The sequence below is a fragment of the Anomaloglossus baeobatrachus genome, chromosome 7 (genome assembly GCF_048569485.1).
Source record: "Anomaloglossus baeobatrachus isolate aAnoBae1 chromosome 7, aAnoBae1.hap1, whole genome shotgun sequence".
NCBI classification, from domain to species: Eukaryota; Metazoa; Chordata; class Amphibia; order Anura; family Aromobatidae; genus Anomaloglossus; species Anomaloglossus baeobatrachus.
Genome location: NC_134359.1, coordinates 164,735,344 through 164,757,853, shown reverse-complemented (window position 1 = coordinate 164,757,853; position 22,510 = coordinate 164,735,344). Strand labels below are relative to the sequence as shown.

Here is a 22,510-nt window from a genome sequence, read left to right as displayed (position 1 = left end):
CGGGATGTGTGCAGTGATGATAGGTGCGGTAGTGTCGGTACGTGTTCGGTGAAGCTGAGGGCTGTAGTGTCGGGATGTGTGCGGTGATGATGTGGGTGGTAATGTCGGGATGTGTGCAGTGAAGATGAGGGCTGTAGTGTCGGGGTGTGTGCAGTGATGATGTGGGCGGTGATGTCGGGATATGTGCGGTGAAGATGAGGGCTGTAGTGTCTGGATATGTGCGGTGTTGATGTGGGCAGTAGAGTTGAGCGCGGTTCGCGATTCGAGGTTCTCCAGTTCTAGGCTCGAGTGATTTTGGGGCCTGTTCTAGATCGAACTAGAACTCGAGCTTTTTGCAAAAGCTCGATAGTTCTAGAAACGTTCGAGAACGGTTCTAGCAGCAAAAAAACAGCTAATTCCCAGCTGGCTTTCCGCTGTAATAGTGTAAGTCACTCTGTGACTCACACTATTATGACATTTCAGTGTATAGTGTGCGTGAACAGCGCCTTCAGATCACTGCTGTTTGTATAATGGCGATCGCCATTTTTTTTTTTTTTTCCTTGTCTTCCTTCCCTAAGCGCGCGCGTCTTGTGGGGCGGGCCAGCATGTCAGCCAATCCCAGACACACACACAGCTAAGTGGACTTTGAGCCAGAGAAGCAACGGCATGTGTGATAGGATGTCCATGTCATATGTCCCTGCATTATAAAACCGGACATTTTCCTCCAGGACGCCATTATCTCTTCTGCGTCCTTGGTGTCAGACATCACTTGGGCAGCTCCGTCCTGAGTCCTATCGCTGATACAGCTGTATGCGCTCCATACACAGCGCTGGACAGCATAGGGATAGCACTTTCCATCAGTCCTTTTAAGGGCTCGTACCGGCAGGGTCAGAGCCATAGGTGACAGGTCCTGAAAACAGCGACAGCGTCTGTGTAGCAAAGGGCAGGGATTTCCTCCCTGCATTTCCCCATTAGGAGGGAATAGAAAGGCAGGCTTCCTTTCCTCTACCCAGAGCCCCACAATCCTGGCACTGTACCCTCCTGTCCCCTGCACACTCCAACTCATTATAACTAAGCCATTATACTAGCAAACACTCAGTGTACCTAGTGGCATCCTAAACGTGGCTATTGGACTTTGCTATAGTCCCACTAGTGCAAAGACATTTGCAGCACCTCTGCCTGCATTGCACACTCCAACTCATTATAACTAAGCCATTATACTAGCAAACACTCAGTGTACCTAGTGGCATCCTAAACGTGGCTATTGGACTGTTGTCTAGTCCCACTAGTGCAAAGACATTTGCAGCACCTCTGCCTGCATTGCACACTCCAACTCATTATAACTAAGCCATTATACTAGCAAACACTCAGTGTACCTAGTGGCATCCTAAACGTGGCTATTGGACTGTTGTCTAGTCCCACTAGTGCAAAGACATTTGCAGCACCTCTACCTGCATTGCACACTCCAACTCATTATAACTAAGCCATTATACTAGCAAACACTCAGTGTACCTAGTGGCATCCTAAACGTGGCTATTGGACTTTGCTATAGTCCCACTAGTGCAAAGACATTTGCAGCACCTCTGCCTGCATTGCACACTCCAACTCATTATAACTAAGCCATTATACTAGCAAACACTCAGTGTACCTAGTGGCATCCTAAATGTGGCTATTGGACTTTGCTATAGTCCCACTAGTGCAAAGACATTTGCAGCACCTCTGCCTGCATTGCACACTCCAACTCATTATAACTAAGCCATTATACTAGCAAACACTCAGTGTACCTAGTGGCATCCTAAACGTGGCTATTGGACTGTTGTCTAGTCACACTAGTGCAAAGACATTTGCAGCACCTCTGCCTGCATTGCACACTCCAACTCATTATAACTAAGCCATTATACTAGCAAACACTCAGTGTACCTAGTGGCATCCTAAACGTGGCTATTGGACTGTTGTCTAGTCCCACTAGTGCAAAGACATTTGCAGCACCTCTGCCTGCATTGCACACTCCAACTCATTATAACTAAGCCATTATACTAGCAAACACTCAGTGTACCTAGTGGCATCCTAAACGTGGCTATTGGACTGTTGTCTAGTCACACTAGTGCAAAGACATTTGCAGCACCTCTGCCTGCATTGCACACTCCAACTCATTATAACTAAGCCATTATACTAGCAAACACTCAGTGTACCTAGTGGCATCCTAAACGTGGCTATTGGACTGTTGTCTAGTCCCACTAGTGCAAAGACATTTGCAGCACCTCTACCTGCATTGCACACTCCAACTCATTATAACTAAGCCATTATACTAGCAAACACTCAGTGTACCTAGTGGCATCCTAAACGTGGCTATTGGACTTTGCTATAGTCCCACTAGTGCAAAGACATTTGCAGCACCTCTGCCTGCATTGCACACTCCAACTCATTATAACTAAGCCATTATACTAGCAAACACTCAGTGTACCTAGTGGCATCCTAAATGTGGCTATTGGACTTTGCTATAGTACCACTAGTGCAAAGACATTTGCAGCACCTCTGCCTGCATTGCACACTCCAACTCATTATAACTAAGCCATTATACTAGCAAACACTCAGTGTACCTAGTGGCATCCTAAACGTGGCTATTGGACTGTTGTCTAGTCACACTAGTGCAAAGACATTTGCAGCACCTCTGCCTGCATTGCACACTCCAACTCATTATAACTAAGCCATTATACTAGCAAACACTCAGTGTACCTAGTGGCATCCTAAACGTGGCTATTGGACTGTTGTCTAGTCACACTAGTGCAAAGACATTTGCAGCACCTCTGCTTGCATTGCACACTCCAACTCATTATAACTAAGCCATTATACTAGCAAACACTCAGTGTACCTAGTGGCATCCTAAACGTGGCTATTGGACTGTTGTCTAGTCACACTAGTGCAAAGACATTTGCAGCACCTCTACCTGCATTGCACACTCCAACTCATTATAACTAAGACATTAGACTAGCAAACACTCAGTGTACCTAGTGGCATCCTAAACGTGGCTATTGGACTGTTGTCTAGTCCCACTAGTGCAAAGACATTTGCAGCACCTCTACCTGCATTGCACACTCCAACTCATTATAACTAAGCCATTATACTAGCAAACACTCAGTGTACCTAGTGGCATCCTAAACGTGGCTATTGGACTTTGCTATAGTCCCACTAGTGCAAAGACATTTGCAGCACCTCTGCCTGCATTGCACACTCCAACTCATTATAACTAAGACATTAGACTAGCAAACACTCAGTGTACCTAGTGGCATCCTAAACGTGGCTATTGGACTGTTGTCTAGTCCCACTAGTGCAAAGACATTTGCAGCACCTCTACCTGCATTGCACACTCCAACTCATTATAACTAAGCCATTATACTAGCAAACACTCAGTGTACCTAGTGGCATCCTAAACGTGGCTATTGGACTTTGCTATAGTCCCACTAGTGCAAAGACATTTGCAGCACCTCTGCCTGCATTGCACTCTCCAACTCATTATAACTAAGCCATTATACTAGCAAACACTCAGTGTACCTAGTGGCATCCTAAACGTGGCTATTGGACTGTTGTCTAGTCCCACTAGTGCAAAGACATTTGCAGCACCTCTGCCTGCATTGCACACTCCAACTCATTATAACTAAGCCATTATACTAGCAAACACTCAGTGTACCTAGTGGCATCTTAAACGTGGCTATTGGACTGTTGTCTAGTCACACTAGTGCAAAGACATTTGCAGCACCTCTGCCTGCATTGCACACTCCAACTCATTATAACTAAGCGATTATACTAGCAATTTTTGCTGCAAGTTTAAAGAAGTTGTTCAGTTACCAAAACTGATTTTTTTTTTTCTGATAAATCTTGCTAATATGTGCCCCTCAACACATCTATTATGTTTTTTCAGCAAAATTACCTTTCATTGTGCACTAGCAGCACATGCTCATTGCTGGCTCCAGCTCTGATGGGGTTAATCTCTCCTCTGACTTCCTGTGTTCAGTTCCTACAAGTCCCAGAATTCTTTGTGGCTCTAGGGCGGTGTCTAGCTTATCTAACACACCCATTGTGTCTAATACACCCACTCTGCTCCCACCCAAACCCTCCTCCCTGCCTCTTCCCAGTGGATGTGCACTGAGATCAATTACACAGAGACAGCAGCAGCTCTGCACAGCCAGGGGAAGAAAGTGTGTGCGCTTATATACAGTGTGTGTGTGTGTATATACAGTGTATGTGTATATATACAGTGTGTGTGTGCGTATATACAGTGTGTGTGTGTGTATATATACAGTGTGTGAGTGAGTGTGTATGTGTGTGTGTATGTCATACTCACCTGTCTGCAGGGTCCGGGTGCCATGCCTGCTTCCAGCCCCTGTCTCGGTCCCGCCGCTCTGGCTGTGTGCAGTCTCCCCGGTGCATGCACGAAGCTTGCAGGACCTGGCCGTGGATCACCTGATGCAGTCACCTGACGCATCAGCTGATCGTAGTCTCGCCGGCTTCTTCGCGCTCGGCCGGCTATCAGCTGATCCTGCCGTCAGGGGACTTCATCAGCTGATTACCGGCAGCTCCTGCAGTGATGGGCCAGGATAGACTCCGTTCCGGGAGCTGCCGGTAATCAGCACAGACGTGAGTATTTATTTATTTTTTTTTTCTACTGATGCATCAGCTGATTGTATAATCGGCTTTTATACAATCAGCTGATGTATGATGTGCTTCACATCCTTTAACCTGACACATCATCTGATCGCTTTGCCTTCCAGCAAACCGATCAGATGATATTGGATCCTGATTGGACGGCGCGGGACCCTAACCCAGGATTACTGCGGAGGGGGGTTTATTTCAATAAAGATGGAGTCACTAATTGTGTTGTGTTTTATTTCTAATAAAAATATTTTCTGTGTGTTGTGTTTTTTTTTTTTTTTTTTTTTTTTATCATTACTAGAAATTCATGGTGGCCATGTCTAATATTGGCGTGACACCATGAATTTCGGGCTTAGGGCTAGCTGATAATATACAGCTAGCCCAAACTCCATTATTACCCGGCTAGCCACCCGGCATCAGGGCAGCTGGAAGAGTTGGATACAGCGCCAGAAGATGGCGCTTCTATGAAAGCGCCATTTTCTGGGGTGGCTGCGGACTGCAATTCGCAGTGGGGGTGCCCAGAAAGCATGGGCACCCTTCACTGTGGATTCCAATCCCCAGCTGCCTAGTTGTACCCGGCTGGACACCAAAATTAGGCGAAGCTCACGTCATTTTTTTTTTAAAATTATTTCATGAAATTCATGAAATAATTAAAAAAAAAAAAAAGGGCTTCTCTATATTTTTGGTTCCCAGCCGGGTACAACTAGGCAGCTGGGGGTTGGGGGCAGCCCGTACCTGCCTGCTGTACCCGGCTAGCATACAAAAATATGGCGAAGCCCACGTAATTTTTTTTTCTTTTTGGGTAAAAAACTGCATACAGTCCTGGATGGAGGATGCTGAGCCTTGTAGTTCTGCAGCTGCTGTCTGCTCTCCTGCATACAATGAACATTTTGAATAAGGAAATGACATCAGACCTTTTTTATTTTTTTCATCAACAATCTTTAATGGCATTGTGCACTGATTAAAAACGCAGTGAGCAAAAACGCAGCAAAAAAGGCACCAAATCGCGGCAAAAACGTGACATGCAGCACCGCAGGTGACAGAGCAGAGCAAGTTGGTGACATGTTCTGCTCTGACACATAGTGTGCTGCATGTCACTGTATCCACTCTGGGACTTGTTGTGCAGGTGACCGGATGATACATGTCACTAACTGCCCCACTCTGTGATTTCTGCTGCATAGTACCAACTGTATACACTCTCACCTACACAACAAGTCACATAGTGGAGACAGTTAGTGACATCCACTCCGCTGACCTCACAGCCCGTACACGCTGCGATGGATGCAGGGGGACACAGAACAAGTAATCGGCCGACACTGGAGTCATCTGATTACTTGGGATGAATTGAGCAGTAATATGCTCTGGTGTTCGATGGGCGAAGCCCATGCCGTTTTTTTAAAAAAAAAAATCATTAAAAATAAAAAAAAAAAATCACATTGTTTGTGGGCTCCCGCTGCATTTTCTGTTGCTAAGGGTAACCAAAGCAGCTACTGGCTGCTAGCCCCCGCTGCTTGGTGTTACTTTCACTGGCAATAGAAATGCAGGGAAGCATTTTTTTTTTATAAAGGTTTTTCCCTGAAAACGTTTTTAAGAAAATGACGTGGGCTTCGCCATATTTTTGTATGCTAGCCAGGTCCAGCAGGCAGCTACGGGCTGCCCCCAACCCCCAGCAGCCTAGTTGTACCCGGCTGGGAACCAAAAATATAGAGAAGCCCTTTTTTTTTTTTTTTTTTTTTATTTCATGAATTTCATGAAATAATTAAAAAAAAAAATGACATGGGCTTCGCCGAATTTTTGAGTCCAGCCAGGTACAACTAGGCAGCTGGGGATTGGAATCCGCAGTGAAGGGTGCCCAAACTTTCTGGGCCCCCCGCTGCGAATTGCAGTCCACAGCCGCCCCAGAAAATGGCGCTTTCATAGAAGCGCCATCTTCTGGCACTGTATCCAACTCTTCCAGTGGCCCTGGTGGCAGGTGGCACGCTGGGTAATAAGGGGTTAATACCAGCTATGTTTTACCCGCTGGTATAAAGCCCGAGATTCTAAATGTCAGGCCAAGGTTGACCTGGCTATTAAGAATCTCCAATAAAGGGTTTAAAAAAAAAAAGACCACACAGAGAAAAATACTTTATTAGAAATAAATACACAGACACAGTAGGGACTCCATGTTTATTACTCCCTCTCACCCCTCCACGATGGAGAGATTTCTGTACTGACCATGCCAGGAGAGAGCGAGGGAAAAGAGAGCGAGCGAGGGGGGGAGGAAAAGAAAGCGAGCGGGGGGGGGGGGGAAAGAGAGCGAGCGGGGGGGAGAACAGAGCGAGCGGGGGGGAGAACAGAGTGAGGGGGGGGAGAAGAGAGCGAGGGGGGGGAGAAGAGAGCAAGGGGGGAGGACAAGAGAGCGAGGGGGGAGGACAAGAGAGCGAGGGGGGAGGAAAAGAGAGCGAGGGGGGAGGAAAAGAGAGCGAGGGGGGAGGAAAAGAGAGCGAGGGGGGAGGAAAAGAGAGCGCAGGGGGGAGGAAAAGAGAGCGCAGGGGGGAGGAAAAGAGAGCGCAGGGGGGAGGAAAAGAGAGCGCAGGGGGGAGGAAAAGAGAGCGCAGGGGGGAGGAAAAGAGAGAGGAGAGAGGGATAAGAGGGGGGCAGAGAAGAGGGGGAAGAGGGGAGGGGGAGAAGAGTGGGGGGAGAGAACAGAGTGGGGAAAGAACAGGGGGGGGGCAGAGGTGCTCTGTCACCAACTGTCTCCACTCTGTGACTTGTGGTGCAGGTGACAGAGTGCAGACAGTTGGTCCCATGCAGCAGATGGCAGAGCACAGCGGTGACATGCCTGTCAGTGTCTTGCTGCTGGGAGGAGCAGATGATCACACTGCCCGACACCGGCCGCTCTCCTGACATCGCAGCAGAGCGGGCGGGTGGACAGTGTGAGCACATACTTACGTGCAGGGGGGGATTCAGCTGAAGAACCCTCCCCCTGTACTGCACACTGGCGCCCCGTGCCTCAGCCTCTCTGCAGGACGCCGGCTCCACACAAACGTCTTCCGGATCCTCCCCTCGATGCTGAGCTGTGACATGCGGTAGTCACCGCCCACAGCCCTGTCACTCAATCTGAGTGGCGCCGGCATCCTGTGACGTACCCGTCTTGTTTGAGAGCCCGGAAATGCCGGGACGTCAGAGGATGCTGGCGGCCACAGCTCCAGGGGGTCATGTGACCGGCACTGAGCGTGCAGGATAGCGCCGCTCAGTGCCAGAACTGGAAACACAAGCCAATGGAGAAGACGCCTAGAAAGGTAAGTAGAGCTCATACAGAAAATAAAAAAAATGGGTGAACCACCCCTTTAAGGGCCGTAGTTGGATTGTCAGGGATATTTATTCTTTATTATTCTGCTGTTAATAAAGCTAGACCACCACTGCAATCTACACCACCTCTCATTTTTTACTACCACATTTTCAGTGCACAATCTTGTCACAATCAACATGAGTGGCAAAATGACAGATGCTGGTGGAAAGGGGAAGAGGCGTGGTGGAAAAGGCAAAAAAGGTTTTGTCCGTGGGGAAGGTGGCAAAGCTCCATTATCATCTGCTGAAGATAGAGCATCTACCAGCAAAAGTAAGATGTCTACTACTTACCGTGGACAATCCGATGTGCTCCCTTTTTTACGGACACGAACAACAGGAACAAAGGTAGATGATGGCCAATAAAGGAAAATGCTTGAATGGATCTCAAGTGGTCCAACAAGTGCCCTCTCAGCCTCTTCAAGTACCGCATCCAAAAAACACCAGTCCTCTGAGTTGTCATCCCAATCAAACTTGCTTTCTCCCAGCTCTGAAGTCTCCATCAGCCCTGCACAGTATGGTGGAACTGAGATGGCTGAGTCTGCAGAGCTGTTCAGTCACACTATAGCCTGGGAATCAGAGGTCTGCTCCCAAGCTACAGTGAGTACATAACAGGAAATGGTCTGCAGTGATGCCCAGAACCTTTGTGACTCTGATTCAGGCCGTGAGGACCAAGTTTCTGAGCATAATGTTGACCCTTTGTCACAAACTGTAACACCTGTGGTTATAGACAATGAGGAACATACTGATGAAGATGAGACGCAGATACCCGATTGGGATGACAACTTAAATATTCGGTCAGGGCAAGAAGAGGCTCGGTCTGAGGGGGAGGGGAGTGCAAACACAACAATTGATGATCAAGTTCTAGATCCCACCTACTGTCAACCCACAGTCAGGCACTCGAGGAGGTCAACAGAGGTGGTGGAGGAGGATGCAACTGATGACGAAGTTACCTTGCGCCTTCCTGGACAGAGTCGGAGTACTGGTAGCACGTCTACAACTGCATCCTCAGCCACCACTCTGCCTCTGAGCATTATTCGGGGTGGATCAACAGGTCGCATGGCCTCGAAGCCTTGCCTAGCCTGGTCCTTTTTTGACATAGAAAAAGATCGCCCAAATTATGTGATCTGTAAAATTTGTCATGGTTCTCTTAGTAGAGGTCAAAACCTCAGCAGTTTGACAACTTCTTCCATGAATCGTCACATGAATAAATATCATATGGCCCGGTGGGAAGCTCACCGTGCTGCAATGCGGCCTAGCGGAGCGAACCATCCACCGCCTGCCCCTTCCAGTGCATCCGCGCGCTCGTCATCTTCTAGGACTGTGGGGACAGCTGTCACACCTGTTTTTCCACCCACAACTTCCACCACTGTAACCGCAACAGGCAGTTTGCTTGGTAGGTCGTCAGTTGGTTTGGAAGGGGAAACAAGTGAGTGTGTACAGCTCTCTCAGACATCGATAGCACCAACGTTGGATGAAGGCAACATCATGTCTCCGCCAGCACTTTCCTCACAAACCTGCATTTTTCCAGGGGCACCCTACTCAACACCGTCTACACACAGCAGCCAGATCTCTGTCCCTCAGATGTGGTCAAATAAAAGGCCACTTCCTGCGACCCATGACAAAGCTAAGAGGTTGACTCTATCCCTCTGTAAGCTGTTGGCTACCGAAATGCTGCCTTTCCGCCTAGTGGACACACAGGATTTTAGAGACCTTATGTCTGTTGCTGTGCCCCAGTACCAGATGCCTAGTCGCCACTACTTCTCTAAGAAAGGTGTGCCCGCGCTACACCAGCATGTCGCACACAACATCACTGCTTCCTTGAGAAACTCTGTGTGTGAACGGGTGCATTTCACCACCGATACTTGGACCAGTAAGCATGGACCGGGACGTTACATGTCGCTGACTGGGCACTGGGTAACTATGGTGATAGATGGTGAAGGGTCTGCTGCACAAGTCTTGCCGTCCGCACGACTTGTGTGTCAATCCTCTGTCTGTCAAAGTTCCGCCACTGCTTCTGCATCCTCCACCTCATCTGGGTCCTCCACCTCCGCCCCAAGCCTGCCTGGTCAGGCCACCAGCGTTCTCACAGCGCAAAAGGAATCACGCACCCCTCATTACTATGCTGGCAGCAGAGCGCAACGGCATCAGGTGGTCTTTAGCTTGACATGTCTTGGGAATAAGAGTCACACAGCTGAGGAGTTGTGGTCAGCTCTGCTGTCCGAGTTTAATAAATGGTTGTCTCCACTCAACCTGCAGCCTGGTAAGGCCGTGTGCGACAATGCTGCAAACCTGGGTGCGGCCCTTCGCCTGGGCAAGGTGACACACGTACCTTGTATGGCTCACGTGTTGAACCTTGTCGTCCAGCAATTTTTAACACACTATCCCGGCCTAGATGGCCTTCTGAACAGGGCACGAAAACTGTCTGCTCACTTCTGCCGTTCAAGCGCCGCAGCTGAGCGACTTGCATCGCTCCAGAAGTCTTTCGGCCTGCCGGTTCATCGCCTGAAATGCGATGTGGCGACACGCTGGAATTCAACTCTCCACATGTTACAGCGACTGTGGCAGCACCGCCGAGCCCTGGTGCAATACGTCATGACGTATAGCCTGGGCCAACGAGATGCAGAGGTGGGTCAGATCACCCTGATGGAGTGGTCTCAGATCAAGGACCTATGCACCCTTCTGCAGAGTTTCGACATGGCGACGAATATGTTTAGCGCTGACAATGCCATTATCAGCATGACGATTCCAGTCATTTACATGCTGGAGCACACGCTAAACACTATTCGGAGTCAGGGGGTGGGACAACAGGAAGGGGATGAACTACAGGAGGATTCATATGCGCAAGACACAACAACATCACCAAGGTCCAGACGTTCATCATCACCAAGGCGGCAGGCATGGGACCATGGGGGACAGGGATCAACAAGGGCGCATGGTAGCAGGCGAGATGTTGAGGAAGGTGCAGGAGAACATGAAGAAATGGAGGACGAACTGTCCATGGACATGGAAGACTCAGCGGATGAGGGAGACCTTGGTCAAATTTCACTTGAAAGAGGTTGGGGGGAGATGTCAGAGGAAGAAAGAACGGTTAGCACCTCTATGCCACAAAAACAGCGTGGACTTGGTCCGCATGGCTGCGCAAGACACATGAGTGCCTTCTTGTTGCACTACCTCCAACATGACCCTCGTATTGTCAAAATTAGAAGTGATGATGACTACTGGCTTGCCACACTATTAGATCCGCGGTACAAGTCCAAATTTTGTGACATAATTCCAGCCATAGAAAGGGACGCACGTATGCAGGAGTATCAGCAGAAGCTGTTACTCGATCTTAGCTCGGCTTTTCCACCAAACAACCGTGCAGGTGCAGGGAGTGATTCTCCCAGTTGTAACTTGCCAAACATGGGACGGTCTCGTCATCTTCAACAGTCTACCCATACCAGTAGGACCGTATCTGGTGCTGGTAACAGCAATTTTATGGAATCTTTTCATAATTTTTTTAGACGCTCTTTTGCAAGGCCACCAGAGACAACAAGTCTGACACATAGTCAACGGCTGGAGAGGATGATACAGGAGTATCTCCAAATGAACATCGATGCCATGACTTTGCAAATGGAGCCTTGCTCCTTTTAGGCTTCAAATCTAGAAAAATGGCCAGAGCTATCCAGTTACGCCTTGGAGATTTTGTCGTGTCCAGCTGCCAGCGTTGTCTCTGAACGTGTCTTCAGTGCTGCTGGGTGTGTGTTGACAGATAAGCGCACGCGTCTGTCCAGTGACAATGTGGACAGACTGACGTTCATCAAAATGAACAAGTCATGGATCCAGAAGGAATTTACTACCCCTGTGTCATCCTGGGGAGAGTAAATGCTTGTGGATTTGGAATGTGCTTGATGCAAATCAAAACATCCTGTTTGCAACTAGAATGTAAATCCAGCGCAATCACAAGAATTTTTTAAAAAAATTTTTTTTCTTCTTTATTATTGATTTTCCATAAAATCCAAGCAGGTACATGCAGCATAAGAAAATATAGATGTGCCCAGGTCAGAGCGACGCGTTTCAACAAACTGTCTTAATCATGGTCTGAACCAAGACTGACCAAATCCTTCTTTAAGAAGGCAATCCACCCAAAGTTAATTGTTCACCTGTGAGATTAACTATAGGGGGGTTGATACAAAGAGATATACATACATAATTAAAAACACATATACAAATATATAGAATACCATATTTAACCCCTTCACGACCGCGGGCCGTAAAATTACGTCCTATTTTAACGTGACTTAACGACCAGGGACGTAATTTTACGGCCTAAACTTCATTTGATTGCCGTGGCCATAGCAACGGCTTTCAAATGATGTCCCCTGCTGTTTCTTACAGCAGGGGACCTTTGCTTGACCCCAGGGGGGGCGGCATCGCCACCTCCTATCGACGATCGATGTGATTGGCTGTTCAAATCTGAACCGCCAACCACATCGATCGCACTAATTTCGGCAAAAATAATGCCCGAATTAGTGCGATCCTGTGAGATCCAGCTATGAGATGCCGCAGCTGCTGCAGCATATCATAGGTGGACCTCAAACATGCCGCCCCCAGCCCCTGCAGCACTGATTGGAGCGATCGTGCTATGACGCGCAATCGCTCCAATCAGTGTGCAGTGGGGCGGTCTGATCTGCCGGTGGCCGCCCTCCCCAGGCCTGTGCTGGCCTGTGAGCCCTCCCCCAACATGTCTGCAGCGTGGAGTGGCTGGTACTTTTGGTACCACGCCACCGCTGCTGCTGCCGCCGCCGCCTCTGATGTCTCCGCCGCTGCAGCTCTAATGGTAAGTATTCCGCTCCCTGCGCGCTCCCGTGAAGGCCCCTGCGCGCTCCCGTGAAGGCCCCTGCCCGTGCCCCCCCCCGATCTGCCCCCCTACGCCCCGATCTGCCCCCCTACGCCCCGATCTGCCCCCCCCGGCATCCCGATCTGCTACCACCGCTGCTGCTGCAAAGTGAGTACTGTGCTCACTTTGCAGCCCGTGCGCGCTCCCGTGGTGCCCCTGCGCGCTGCCGTGATAGCCCCTGCCGTGCCCCCCCCCCGCGATCTGCTCCCCCCAACCACCCCCCCCCCCCCGACATCCCGATCCGCTCCCCCCGCGATCTGACTGCCTCCCCCATTATTTCTATTCTGCTTCTGCAGCTCCCTCTCCGGTCTCCCCCTCTGCTCTCCCCCCCCTCCCCCTCTGCTCTCCCCCCCTCCCCCTCTGCTCTCCCCCTCTGCTCTCCCCCCTCCCCCTCTGCTCTCACCCCCCCCCCCCCTCTCCCCCTCTGCTCTCCCCCGACGTCCTCTTACCTGTCTTCACCGGCCTGATCACATCTGCGTCCATCGCTGGGTCCTTCCTGGGCATTCTGCTGATCTGCCTGCTGCTCCTGTAAAGCTGTCCATCTCTCTGCCATCTGTTCCTCTGCAGCTCTTCTGGTCAGTGATCCTCCTGCTAGTCCTGTGGGTACTGTGAGTATAACTTTTTTTTTTTTTTCCGTATCCCCTGTCCATTTTTACACCTCATCCGTCCGTGCGTCCCGCCAAGCGCTGATCAGGGATGCAGATAACGGATCGGCATCCCTGCTCAATTTTTGGCGTGACTTTTTTTTCCGTATCCCCGACGCTTTTTGTATCGCATCCGTCCGTGCGTCCCGCCAAGCGCTGATCAGGGATGCAGATAACGGATCGGCATCCATGGTCAATTTTTGGCGTGACTTTTTTTTCCGTATTCACGACGCTTTTTGTATCGCATCCGTCCGTGCGTCCCGTCGAGCGCTGATCAGGGATGCAGATAACAGATCGGCATCCATGGTCAATTTTTGGCGTGACTTTTTTCTGTATTCACGACGCTTTTTGTATCGCATCCGTCCGTGCGTCCCGCCGAGCGCTGATTAGGGATGCAGATAACGGATCGGCATCCCTGCTCAATTTTTGGCGTGACTTTTTTCCGTATTCACGACGCTTTTTGTATCGCATCCGTCCGTGCGTCCCGCCGAGCGCTGATTAGGGATGCAGATAACGGATCGGCATCCCTGCTCAATTTTTGGCGTGACTTTTTTCCGTATTTGCGACGCTTTTTGTATCGCATCCGTCCGTGCGTCCCGCCAAGCGCTGATCAGGGATGCACATAACGTATCTGCATCCATGGTCAATTTTTGGCGTGACTTTTTTTTTTACGTATCCCCGACGCTTTTTTTTATCGCATCCGACCGTGCGTCCTGCAGCGGCCGATCAGTGCACTGCGTCTGTGCGTTTGAAAAGTCAAATGGCGCTCCTTCTCTTCTGAGCCCCGCCATGCGCTCAAACAATTACTTTCCACCACATATGAGGTATCTGCGTACTCAGGAGAAAATGCACAATACGTTTTATGGTGCATTTTTTCCTGTTACCCTTGTGAAAAAAAAAGCTACCTAGTTGAAGCAACCGTTTTGTGGTAAAAAAAAAAAAAATTCTTTTCACGGCTCAACGCTATAAACTTCTGTGAAGCCCCCAGGTGTTCAAAGTGCTCACCAAACATCTAGAAAAATTATTTGAGGGCTCTAGTTTCCAAAATGGTGTCACTTGTGGGGGAGCTCCACTGTTTAGGCACCATAGGGGGTCTCCAAACGTGACATGGTGTCTGCTAATGATTCCAACCAATTTTGCTGTCAAATGGCGCTCCTTCTCTTCTGAGCCCCGCCATGCGCCCAAACAATTACTTTCCACCACATATGAGGTATCTGCGTACTCAGGAGAAAATGCACAATACATTTTATGGTGCATTTTTTCCTGTTACCCTTGTGAAAAAAAAAGCTACCTAGTTGAAGCAACCGTTTTGTGGTAAAAAAAAAATTTTTTCTTTTCACGGCTCAACGCTATAAACTTTTGTGAAGCCCCCAGGGGTTCAAAGTGCTCACCAAACATCTAGAAAAATTATTTGAGGCCTCTAGTTTCCAAAATGGGGTCACTTGTGGGGGAGCTCCATTGTTTAGGCACCTCAGGGGGTCTTCAAACCCGACATGGCGTCCGCTAATGAGTGCAGCTAATTTTGCGTTCAAAAATTCAAATGGCGCTCCTTCCCTTCCGAGCTCTGCCGTGCGCCCAAACAATTGATTTTTACCACATATGGGGTATCAGCGTACTCAGGAGAACATGCACAATAAATTGTATTGTGTACTTTCTCTTTTCTCCCTTGTAAAAATGAAAATTTTATGGCTAAAGTAACATTTTTGTGTTAAAAAGTAAAATTTTCATTTTTTCCTTCGGGGGAACACTATTCTCCTTAAGGAGACTTTGCAAGCCAGTCTGGCTGCCAGGTAAGGGGACTTATAGCTGCAATGCCCCTAAAATTCCACGGGGGAACACTATTCTCCTTAAGGAGACTTTGCAAGCCAGTCTGGCTGCCAGGTAAGGGGACTTATAGCTGCAATGCCCCTCTGGGAAATATTCAAATTGTCTCTCCAGTAAAGGAGACAAACTCTAGCACAGCGCCACCTATTGGAAGTAGCGATCCTAAAAGTCACAAGTGGATTTTTGACAATCCTTTGCAATATGACTCAGGATATATAAGCCAGATCAGTTTGTCTCCTTTACTGGAGAGACAATTTGAATATTTCCCAGAGGGGCATTGCAGCTATAAGTCCCCTTACCTGGCAGCCAGACTGGCTTGCAAAGTCTCCTTAAGGAGAATAGTGTTCCCCCGTGGAATTTTAGGGGCATTGCAGCTATAAGTCCCCTTACCTGGCAGCCAGACTGGCTTGCAAAGTCTCCTTAAGGAGAATAGTGTTCCCCCGTGGTCCCCACATAGCTTTCTCATGAGCCAGATCAGACACCCCCATACTTTGCACTGACGAGGGGCAAGCACCCCGAAACACCGTGTCTGCAAATTGGGATTCTGATCTGGCTTATATATCCTGAGTCATATTGCAAAGGATTGTCAAAAATCCACTTGTGACTTTTAGGATCGCTACTTCCAATAGGTGGCGCTGTGCTAGAGTTTGTCTCCTTTACTGGAGAGACAATTTGAATATTTCCCAGAGGGGCATTGCAGCTATAAGTCCCCTTACCTGGCAGCCAGACTGGCTTGCAAAGTCTCCTTAAGGAGAATAGTGTTCCCCCGTGGAATTTTAGGGGCATTGCAGCTATAAGTCCCCTTACCTGGCAGCCAGACTGGCTTGCAAAGTCTCCTTAAGGAGAATAGTGTTCCCCCGTGGTCCCCACATAGCTTTCTCATGAGCCAGATCAGACACCCCCATACTTTGCACTGACGAGGGGCAAGCACCCCGAAACACCGTGTCTGCAAATTGGGATTCTGATCTGGCTTATATATCCTGAGTCATATTGCAAAGGATTGTCAAAAATCCACTTGTGACTTTTAGGATCGCTACTTCCAATAGGTGGCGCTGTGCTAGAGTTTGTCTCCTTTACTGGAGAGACAATTTGAATATTTCCCAGAGGGGCATTGCAGCTATAAGTCCCCTTACCTGGCAGCCAGACTGGCTTGCAAAGTCTCCTTAAGGAGAATAGTGTTCCCCCGTGGAATTTTAGGGGCATTGCAGCTATAAGTCCCCTTACCTGGCAGCCAGACTGGCTTGCAAAGTCTCCTTAAGGAGAATAGTGTTCCCCCGTGGTCCCCACATAGCTTTCTCATGAGCCAGATCAGACACCCCCATACTTTGCACTGACGAGGGGCAAGCACCCCGAAACACCGTGTCTGCAAATTGGGATTCTGATCTGGCTTATATATCCTGAGTCATATTGCAAAGGATTGTCAAAAATCCACTTGTGACTTTTAGGATCGCTACTTCCAATAGGTGGCGCTGTGCTAGAGTTTGTCTCCTTTACTGGAGAGACAATTTGAATATTTCCCAGAGGGGCATTGCAGCTATAAGTCCCCTTACCTGGCAGCCAGACTGGCTTGCAAAGTCTCCTTAAGGAGAATAGTGTTCCCCCGTGGAATTTTAGGGGCATTGCAGCTATAAGTCCCCTTACCTGGCAGCCAGACTGGCTTGCAAAGTCTCCTTAAGGAGAATAGTGTTCCCCCGTGGTCCCCACATAGCTTTCTCATGAGCCAGATCAGACACCCCCATACTTTGCACTGACGAGGGGCAAGCACCCCGAAACACCGTGTCTGCAAATTGGGATTCTGATCTGGCTTATATATCCTGAGTCATATTGCAAAGGATTGTCAAAAATCCACTTGTGACTTTTAGGATCGCTACTTCCAATAGGTGGCGCTGTGCTAGAGTTTGTCTCCTTTACTGGAGAGACAATTTGAATATTTCCCAGAGGGGCATTGCAGCTATAAGTCCCCTTACCTGGCAGCCAGACTGGCTTGCAAAGTCTCCTTAAGGAGAATAGTGTTCCCCCGTGGAATTTTAGGGGCATTGCAGCTATAAGTCCCCTTACCTGGCAGCCAGACTGGCTTGCAAAGTCTCCTTAAGGAGAATAGTGTTCCCCCGTGGTCCCCACATAGCTTTCTCATGAGCCAGATCAGACACCCCCATACTTTGCACTGACGAGGGGCAAGCACCCCGAAACACCGTGTCTGCAAATTGGGATTCTGATCTGGCTTATATATCCTGAGTCATATTGCAAAGGATTGTCAAAAATCCACTTGTGACTTTTAGGATCGCTACTTCCAATAGGTGGCGCTGTGCTAGAGTTTGTCTCCTTTACTGGAGAGACAATTTGAATATTTCCCAGAGGGGCATTGCAGCTATAAGTCCCCTTACCTGGCAGCCAGACTGGCTTGCAAAGTCTCCTTAAGGAGAATAGTGTTCCCCCGTGGAATTTTAGGGGCATTGCAGCTATAAGTCCCCTTACCTGGCAGCCAGACTGGCTTGCAAAGTCTCCTTAAGGAGAATAGTGTTCCCCCGTGGTCCCCACATAGCTTTCTCATGAGCCAGATCAGACACCCCCATACTTTGCACTGACGAGGGGCAAGCACCCCGAAACACCGTGTCTGCAAATTGGGATTCTAATCTGGCTTATATATCCTGAGTCATATTGCAAAGGATTGTCAAAAATCCACTTGTGACTTTTAGGATCGCTACTTCCAATAGGTGGCGCTGTGCTAGAGTTTGTCTCCTTTACTGGAGAGACAATTTGCATTTTTTCCTTCCACATTGCTTTGGTTCCTGTGAAGCACCTAAAGGGTTAATAATCTTATTGGATGTGGTTTTGAGCAGTGTGAGGGGTGTAGTTTTTAGAATGGGGTCACGTTTGGGTATTTTCTGTCACCTCGGCCTCTCAAAGTCACTTCAAATGTGATGTGGTCCCTAAAAAAATTATTTTGTAAATTTTGTTGGAAAAATGAGAATTTGCTGATGACCTTTGACCCCTTCTAACTTCCTAACGGAAAAAAAATTTGTTTCGAAAATTGCGCTGATGTAAAGTAGACAAGTGGGAAATGTTATTTAGTAACTATTTTGTGTGACATATCTCTCAGATTTATGGGCATAAATTTTCAAAGTTTGAAATTTGCGAAATTTTCAAAATTTTCGCCAAATTTCCTAAATTTTCACAAATAAACGCAAAAAATATCGGCCTAAATTTACCACTGACATGAAGTACAATATGTCACGAAAAAACAATGTCAGAATCGCCAGGATCCGTTGAAGCGTTCCAGAGTTATAACCTGTCAAAGTGACACTGGTCAGAATTGCAAAAAATGGCCCGGTCATTAGGGTGTTTTAGTGGCCGGGGGTGAAGGGGTTAAACATTGTGAATAATATTAGGAATCATGGTGATTATATTCCAGATGGAGGGAATGAAATCTTATCAGTTATATAAATATAGACATCATAATTCATATTTTATCTTCCAATTTTATAGATGTCAAATTTCATCATAAAAGATTCCATAATGAAGAGTAAACCAAAAATTAGTTTAATAAAATAGATCAATAATGCAAGATTAAATCCTGTCTACTGTTTAAGCCATGGGGATATCTACTTTCCAGGGTGAAGTAAGTAAGAACAAATCTAGCTGTGAATTGTACAACTGGGGCACAACTGCTGCCACTGAAGGGGTGGGTGTGTGTGGGGCCCAATTTTTGGAAAAAAGGGAGACTCCGCTTGGACTAACCCTTGCTTGCTGTGTTTTTAAAAGAAGCCAAGATGAACAGAGCTGGGATCAGGAAAGACTTTGCTACCTACCCCGGTGTCATCCTGGGGACGGATAAGAATGGCGTATTTTTGAATGTGCTTGATGCAAATCTAGCTGTGAAGTGTACAACTGGGGCACAACTGCTGCCACTGAAGGGGTGGGTGTGTGTGGGGCCCAATTTTTGGAAAAAAGGGAGACTCCGCTTGGAGTAACCCTTGCTTGCTGTGTTTTTAAAAGAAGCCAAGAGGAACAGAGCTGGGATCAGGAAAGACTTTGCTACCTACCCCGGTGTCATCCTGGGGACGGATAAGAATGGCGTATTTTTGAATGTGCTTGATGCAAATCTAGCTGTGAAGTGTACAACTGGGGCACAACTGCTGCCACTGAAGGGGTGGGTGTGTGTGGGGCCCAATTTTTGGAAAAAAGGGAGACTCCGCTTGGAGTAACCCTTGCTTACATTGTTTTTAAAAGAAGCCAAGATGAACAGAGCTGGGATCAGGAAAGACTTTGCAACCTACCCCGGTGTCATCCTGGGGACGGATAAGAATGGCGTATTTTTGAATGTGCTTGATGCAAATCTAGCTGTGAATTGTACAACTGGGGCACAACTGCTGCCACTGAAGGGGTGGGTGTGTGTGGGGCCCAATTTTTGGAAAAAAAGGGAGACTACGCTTGGAGTCACCTTGCGGTGTTTTACATGATTTTAGAAGGGCGTGCCATGCCTAGATCTGTGTGTCCTCCTCTTTTTCCTTGTCCAGCTGTTTTGTTTTCGCATGAGTATATGTCCTTGTCACTTTCCCATGTGTTTGTGTTGTGTTGTGAGTTGTTTGTCACCTTTTGGACACCTTTGAGGGTGTTTTCTAGGTGTTTTTATGTGTTTGTGATTGCCTGCCATTGTTTCCTATGCAGTTCGAGTTCGGTTCGTCGAACGTTCGACGAGCCGAACTCGAACGGGACCTCCGTTCGGCGAACCGACCTCGAGCCGAACCGGGGCCGGTTCGCTCATCTCTAGTGGGCAGTAATGTCGGTATGTGTGCGGTGAAGATGAGGGCTGTGGTGTCGGGGTGTGTGCGGTGATGATGTGGGCGGTAATGTCTGGATGTGTGCGGTGAAGATGAGGGCTGTAGTGTCGGGATGTGTGCGCTGATGATAGGTGCGGTAGTGTCAGGATGTGTGCGGTGAAGATGAGGGCTGTAGTGTCGGGATGTGTGTGGTGAAGATGAGGGTGGTAATGTCGGGATGTGTGCGGTGAAGATGAGGGCTGTAGTGTCGGGATGTGTGCGGTGATGATGTGGGCGGTAATGTCGGGATGTGTGCAGTGAAGATGAAAGCTGTAGTGTCTGGATGTGTGCGGTGAAGATGAGGGCTGTAGTGTCGGGGTGTGTGCGGTGATTTCGGGATGTGTGCTGTGAAGATGAGGGCTGTAGTGTCGGGATATGTGCGGTGTTGATGTGGGCAGTAATGTTGGGATGTGTGCGATGAAGATGAGGGCTCTCTCAGCTAAAGAAAACTTAACGCAACACGTTATTTCACTGGAATCCGTGGCCTTTATTATCACACTTTTTGCAAGGCATTCATTACACAATGCATTGTGATGGATGCTGTTCAGCGCTGTTTCAAGTGTGAAAGTAGCCTTAGTTGAATTCCTGTAGAAAACATAGTGATTGTTGTGGTTGAATTTTATTTTTTCTTCTTCAGATGGAGGAGGTTGAGTTTCGGAAATGGATTGAGCCGCTGCAGGGCCGGATGCTGTGCTCCAATATGGACTCTCCACAACAGCTGCTATCTGTCTTCGAGTCAATTATAGTGAAGAAGCAATCATTATGCGAGATCCTGCACGCCTGGAACAACAGGTTAATGCAATCACCGCGCTGTAACTTAGCCAGATTTCCTTCACTTATGTGTCCCTGGCTGATGGTAGAGCTGCAGACAGAGGATAAATCTCTTTATGTGCCGATCAATACACTTGTGATCTCTATATATCTCACTTTATTGCTCTCGTAGCTGAAGCAATTCTCCAGCTTTTGAAAATGCTGGCTGCTCATTATTTCATATCGTATTCCCTGCTTCCCCCGCCCACCGGCGCCTATGATTGGATGCAGTCAGACACGCCCCCACGCTGAGTGACAGCTGTCTCACTGCAACCAATCACAGCCGCCGGTGGGCGGGTCTATATCTTGCAGTAAAATAAATAATAAAAAAAAAACCGGCGTGCGGTCCCCGCAATTTTGATACCAGCCAAGGTAAAGTCACACGTCTGATTGCTGGTATTCTCAGGATGGGGAGCCCCACATTATGGGGAGTCCCAAGCCTAAAAATATCAGCCAGCAGCCGCCCGTAAATGCCGCGTCCATTAGATGCGATGGTCCCGGGACTCTACCCGGCTCATCCTGATTGCCCTGATGCGGTGGCAATTGGCGGTAGTAAGGAGTTAATGGCAGCCCATAGCTGCTACTAAGTCCTAGCTTAGTGATGGCAGGCGTCTATGAGACACCCCCCCATCACTAAACTGTAGTGAAAGTAAACACAGACACCGAAAAATCCTTTATTTGAAATAAAAGACAAAAAACACCCTCTTTCACCACTTTATTAATCCCAAAATACCCCTCCAGGTCCGACGTAAGCCAAACGAGGTCCTACAACTCTGCTACATCAGAAGCTGAGAAAGAGAATCAAGATAAATGCAGTCGTATTCCAATTTAAGTATAAAATATACAATCTTTATTAGATATAAATAGTTCATAAAATAGACACACCATGTGACGGGGGGATAAAGTGCAAGACAGTAGGGCAGCAAATTGCCACGGAACATAAAAGTTCAAGAGCACAATGTCAGTGGCACAAGTATCAGAATGTACCTAGCAGACAAATTATAGGCAACCAATATGGTCTTATCTATATATATAATTGCCTTATTCTGTCTGTCTGTCTGTCTGTCTTGCTCCAAAATTGTGTCACGGTGACAGTGTCACCGTGACAGTGTCGTTAGAGTGACAACTGTCGGATTGGCCGCTGGGCTCGGCCTGGCCCCGCCCCCCCCCCCACGGATTGGCCGCTCGGCTTGCCCTGGGCCCCCCCCACGGATTGCCCGCTCGCCCCGGCTTCCTGCATGCATTGGACGCTTGACCAGGCCCCGCCCCCTCACGCATTGGATGCTCTCCCTGGCCCCGCCCCCCCACACGCATTCCCTGAACCCACACAGAGACGCTTGACTCCCAGGTGACTGCTGCAGCACCGGAAGCCCTCACCACAAGACAAAGTGGAAAAAAGCCACTAGCTTACCCCGCCTCCTGACACACGTGTGCCGGAGCCGGCGTAGGCTGGTATCCATAGTACACATCGGGTAACTATAGAAACCGCTTTCCTTAGTTGCCGATGTGTAAGATGGTTACTAGCTTACCCCGGCTCCCGGCACACGTCAGCACTGTCGCTTACCTTTTCTCCA

The 22,510-nt window shown here is 48.5% G+C and overlaps 1 protein-coding gene across 2 annotated transcripts in view; it reads left to right on the top strand.

Moving 5' to 3' along the window:
- Window positions 1–22,510, top strand: part of PIKFYVE (phosphoinositide kinase, FYVE-type zinc finger containing) — a 460,760-nt gene that overhangs the window by 275,923 nt on the left and 162,327 nt on the right. For both annotated transcript variants that reach the window (XM_075317792.1, XM_075317791.1), the window contains one exon: window positions 20,764–20,918. In XM_075317792.1, the coding sequence (XP_075173907.1) occupies window positions 20,764–20,918 (155 nt within the window). The remainder of the gene's footprint in view (window positions 1–20,763; window positions 20,919–22,510) is intronic.